The sequence below is a fragment of the Rhododendron vialii genome, chromosome 2a, assembly GCF_030253575.1.
Source record: "Rhododendron vialii isolate Sample 1 chromosome 2a, ASM3025357v1".
In the NCBI taxonomy this organism is placed as follows: Eukaryota; Viridiplantae; Streptophyta; class Magnoliopsida; order Ericales; family Ericaceae; genus Rhododendron; species Rhododendron vialii.
The window spans coordinates 2,383,051-2,388,454 of NC_080558.1; the positions used below are offsets into that span (position 1 = coordinate 2,383,051).

General features: G+C 42.9%; 1 protein-coding gene across 1 annotated transcript; it reads left to right on the plus strand.

Annotated features, from left to right (window-relative positions):
* Positions 1 to 1,206: 1,206 nt before the first annotated feature.
* Positions 1,207 to 4,691, plus strand: LOC131316323 (probable pre-mRNA-splicing factor ATP-dependent RNA helicase DEAH5). Its single transcript, XM_058345645.1, is given in 24 exon segments — positions 1,207 to 1,424; positions 1,540 to 1,706; positions 1,709 to 1,816; positions 1,819 to 1,899; positions 1,950 to 2,047; positions 2,049 to 2,102; positions 2,105 to 2,156; positions 2,159 to 2,266; positions 2,269 to 2,369; positions 2,371 to 2,436; positions 2,438 to 2,541; positions 2,543 to 2,703; positions 2,706 to 2,783; positions 2,786 to 2,836; positions 2,839 to 2,871; positions 2,874 to 2,953; positions 2,956 to 3,000; positions 3,003 to 3,035; positions 3,037 to 3,078; positions 3,080 to 3,211; positions 3,214 to 3,286; positions 3,289 to 3,372; positions 3,375 to 3,410; positions 3,413 to 4,691. Coding segments are annotated over 24 exon segments (3,147 nt in total). The 3' UTR covers positions 4,555 to 4,691.
* Positions 4,692 to 5,404: the final 713 nt, after the last annotated feature.

Genomic DNA, 5,404 nt, shown 5'->3' on the forward strand with positions numbered 1-5,404 from the left:
TTAAGACTAGACCTCGAGGTAGTAAATGAGCATGTTATACAGCAGAGCTGACTAGGTCGACCAATATTCATATGCTAGAAAAATTATTTTCCTTCCGTAGTCTCACAGTCACATAAAAGTACGTGTGTAATCAACAGTTCATTTTAACAATTGACTACTCGGATCTTAACCAAGCAATAAACGGTTCAGAATTTTTTTTTTTTGCTCGGCTAGACGGTTCAGATTTGTATGTCCCGCGGGTGGTGCTCTACTGAATAACTTCTCCCTATTCCTACAAACAACCATAGGTCATATCGTCATCCTTTTTCTCAAATTTATCTCTCATGGAAAAGAAAGGCATTATAATAAAAATTAAATTTCCTAACCACCTCTAGTGGAAAATTGGAAATCTCTATTTCTTTTTTGTTTTTTTGTGGTCAAGTGAAAATTCCATACGTTAAACTAGGGTTTCGATATCTTCTACGGGTAAGTTGAATCTCTCTCTCACTCTCGTTCAGATTTTTGTACACTGTTTATTGACATCTTATATGCACGTCTTTAACATCTAACCGTCTACTCATGAAATATCGTTAGTGTACCCTTCATTTGATTTGGATGAGTTATTTGTCGCACTCGTGTGCAATATGAATTTTTTCAGTTGTATTAGAAGCATGCGGTGGATTGTAATATTTATTACTAATATTAATGAAATTTTCAATCTTTTGAATAATAAAAAAGTTGGATTTTTTTCAAAAATAAATGATTTTCATTGGCAGTGTATCGGGACAGGCATACACTAGATAATAAATAATAACGAGACATGTGCGTATTTAATTCCCAACCATTAATAATCGTACTTCATCTAATGTTCCAAAGCCCAGCACCCTCAAGTTTCATTAAAAAAAACAAAAAAAAAAGGCCCATTTATTTTTCCAGAAGCGTAGTGCCCAAGTAAAAATAAAATCGTTCATTCCTAAACCGAACAGGATCAAACTTCCTCACCACGGCTCCGTATAAGAGCTGGACGAACTCTTGGGTTTCGTTCATTATTCAACTCGGGGTGGGAAAGACCTCATTCATTACTCTAGTGGATTCGATCTCTTCTACGGGTATGTACCGAACGCTCTCTCTCTCTCGCATCCAATCACACGTCAATTCCTGCATATAAGACGTATACCTAAATCTGAATTGAGTTAGCTGCACTAATGATCATCAGTGGGTATAGTTATGAAGGGAGGCAAGAGGTTTGAAGAAATTAGAGTACCTTTCCCATTGGTCCTCAAGGTATGTACGGAGCTCGAGTCAAATCTAAGGTTGAGGGACAAGGTTTTGGGCCTAATTCATCACCGACATTGGTCGGACTGTGAAAAACTCGAGGATTTCGCCCGCCCAATTGAAGCAGCACGGGGGGGCGTCCGTAATGCCGACTATTTCGTCCGTACGCTGTTAACTATTATTCATGCTATATTCCCCCCCAATCCCAAGTCGAAAATCAGCCAAGGAATCCGAGGGAGAAAGCAAGAAATCGAGTTTTCCAGGTCCTGAAGATTGGTGATGTAGAAAGAGCGTGAAGGAGCTAGAGAGGGAAATCGAGACGGAAACGAGTGATGATGATAGGAGGAGAGGAGAAGGAATGATAGGCATGGGTCCGACGAGCGAACTTGTATCAGGTGTACAAGGTAGAGTGTCGACAGTTTGGAAAAGGGTTGGCTTTGTTCAGCTCAGTGAGTTAGGGGTAAAGAGGGTCTGGCATCATGTTCTTAGATTGCTACTGGAAGAAGGATTCGCAATGCGAAGGATGTTGTGAAACGCAGTCAGGAGGTTCAAGTGAAAGTGATACTGTTTCGGGCCAGAAGTTGAGTCTTTCGATGAGGGATGTTGAATCACAATACTGGTGAAGACCTCTTCCGCTGAAAAGAGGTCGGGGGCGGAATGATTATGCTTTTAGGACTATCCTTGGGATCAAATAGTGAGGAGCCGAAGGGACTATGAAGGTCTTTCTGGATTAGAAATCAATAAAGAAGATGTTCCTGTTCCTGTTCACGTCACTGCCGACCCATGAAAGAGGATTGAGTTCACCTGAGCTATGGGATGCTAATCAGATGGAGGCTGCAGGAGTATTACGAGTGTAAGGGAGAACCCCGTGTACGATGAAGAAGGCGAAGGGTCTGTATATCGAGAGAGGGTGCTGAGGAAGAGCTTGAAATCGAGCTAAATGACGATGAACCAGCCTCTTTTTATTTTTTGCAAGGACAAAGCCGGTACTCTGTGGACATGTCACCTGTTAAGATTTCAAGAATCCTGAAGGGCCTTTGAGTCGTGCAGCAGCCCTCCAGTCTGCTCTCGTAATAGGAGCGGAGAGGAAGTGAGGGGACCAGCAGCACGAGACAATTGCTTGATTCTATTCCCAAAGTTCTCAACCGTCCATGGGAAGACCCGATGCCGGAGACAGGCGTGGGAGCATCTAGCACAAGAGCTCAGGGGTGTTGGTTTATCGGCATACGGACGCATGCCTGAATGGAAAAAGGATGCTTTCGGAAATCCCATGGACGTTGGTCAGAGTCAAAGCTTTCTATCCAGACCAGAGAGAGAGCTTGCCTATTGCCAAATTGAAGCATGAATTGATTCAGGCTGTGCGTGACAATCAGGTTTTGGTTGTAATCGGTTGAGGACAGGTTTCAGGGAATAACAACTACAAGTCAACGCAATACCTAGCTGAGGCCAGGGTACACTACAAGGGAAAGATTGGTGCACTCAGCCTCGTAGGGTAGCTGCAATGTCGGTGGCCCAAAGGGATGCTGAAGAATCGGCTGCCGATTGGGTGAGGAGGTTGGGCTACGCCTTCGTTTTGAGGATTGTACGGACCCGAAACCGTGATTAAGTATATGACTGACGTATGCTTCTGAGAGAGATTTGATTGATGAGAATTTATTCAAAGTATGCAGTTGTAATGCTTGATGAAGCTCATGAGAGGGACAATCCACACTTGATGTGCTTTTTGGACTACTGAAGCAACATGTTGAGAGAGGAGGCCTGATCTTCGATTGATTGTCACTCTCTGCAACATTAGATGCTGAGAAATTTTCAGGGTATTTCTTTAAACTGCAATATTTTCACAATTCACTGAAGAACTTATCCCGTGGAGATACTCTATACCAAACAGCCAGAAAGTGACTACCTTGATGCATCTCTTATCACTGTAATGCAAATCCACTTGACAGAACCCTGAGGGTGATATTGCTCCTCTTCTTAACTGGTCAAGAGAGGATTGATCATGCATGCCAGTGTCTTTATGAGAGGATGAAAGGGTAGGAAAAAAGGTTCCTGAATTAGTTATTTTACCGGTTACAGTGGCGGGGGGGGGCTTTCCAAGCGAAATGCAATCTAGGATCTTTGACCTGCTCCTGCTGGAAAGAGGAAAGTGGTCGTGGCAACAATATTGCAGAAGCCTCTTTGACAATTGACGGCATATTTTATGTGATTGACCCCGGTTTCGCGAAGCAAAATATTTACAATCCGAAACAAGGGCTTGATTCACTGGTTATAACTCCCATTTCACAAGCATCAGCCAAACAGCGAGCTGGCAGAGCTGGGCGAACCGGCCCCGGAAAATGTTATCGCCTTTACACCGAAAGCGCTTTTCATAACGAAATGTCTCCTGCCTCTGTTCCAGAAATACAAAGGATTAATCTTGGAATGACTACTCTTACAATGAAAGCAATGGGGATAAATGATCTCCTATCATTTGATTTCATGGACCCGCCTTCTCCCCAAGCTCTCATTTCTGCCATGGAACAGCTGTACAGTCTTGGAGCTCTGGACGAGGAGGGGCTTCTGACTAAATTGGGTAGGAAAATGGCGGAATTTCCACTGGACCCACCGTTGTCTAAGATGCTACTAGCCAGTGTAGATCTTGGGTGTAGTGATGAGATTTTGACAATCATTGCGATGATTCAGACCGGAAACATCTTCTACAGGCCGAGAGAGAAACAAGCCCAGGCGGATCAAAAGAGAGCCAAGTTTTTCCAGCCTGAGGGAGATCATCTGACATTACTTGCTGTGTACGAGGCTTGGAAGGCGAATAACTTTTCGGGTCCGTGGTGTTTTGAGAATTTTGTTCAGTCTCGTTCCTTGAGGAGGGCACAGGATGTCCGTAAGCAGCTTCTCACCATCATGGACAGGTATAAATTGGATGTCGTTTCTGCCGGGAAGAATTTTACTACAGTTCGCAAGGCCATAACTGCCGGGTTTTTCTTCCATGCCGGAAGGAAGGATCCTCAAGACGGTTATAGAACTCTTGTTGAAAACCAACCAGTGTACATACACCCTAGCAGTTCTGTGTTTCAGAGACAGCCAGACTGGGTCGTCTACAATGAGCTAGTAATGACTACGAAGGAGTACGTGCGAGAGGTGATAGTTATCGACCCCAAGTGGCTTGTGGAGCTAGCCCCAAGGTTCTTCAAAGCGGCGGATCCCACAAAAATGAGCAAGCGCAAGCGTCAAGAGTGGATTGAACCACTTTATGACAGATACCATGAACCCAACTCTTGGCGCTTGAGTAAAAGGCGTGCTTGATTTTTTCATTATGGGTATGAGTTGAATTTCGACCCAATAGACTTTTGTTCAATTTTAGGAAATCTTGTAAATATGAGCAAGTACTGGGGTTCTGCTACCGCGTTTCATACAATAGACTTACTCTTCCTATTTTTTTTGATTTCACGAGAATAGCAGGAGTAATCAGTAAGACGATTAGTTTGGCTTTGTCCAAGATATTTGTAATAAAATCCATATTGTAAGTGCCGTTAGACTTACATCAATACAACTTCATACTTTTGTCTGGAAAAAATCTGGAATTAATTGTTGCCAATATTTTGCTGTGTATAGCTCTGATTCTCACCTTTTTGTTATTGAGCTGAAATTCAAAATATGCACGTACATGTACAATACCTCTTTTTCCTTTGTTTTGTGAGCTGGATGTTTGTACCACTAATCAATATCCGTTTTTATGCTCGATTACAATTTAAGTAGACCCGAGGCCTCCAAGCTATTTTTATTTGCCAAGAGAAAAGCAAATTGCGACTTCTGTCTATGTACAATCCGGTCATTTGGAGATGACGAGATGGGCACACCTGCCTGACGCATGATCTCTGCATCAAACAAAATTTCAGAATAGTCTTGAGTAGTTTTCGTAGTTTAGCCCTTAACTAAGCCAATTAATTGTACAAGATTACATTGTTCGGTTACACTGTCCATCTGTTTGTGGTACAAATATCCAGCTCACATAACAATGGAAAGTGGTACAAACATCCACCATCTCCCATCCTGTTGTTGAACCCCCGATATCGTATTATGTCTCCTCCTCTGCGTAACCATTCCGTGAAAGAAAGCAGTGTTGCGATACCCTTTAATCATCCATTCTTTGCAA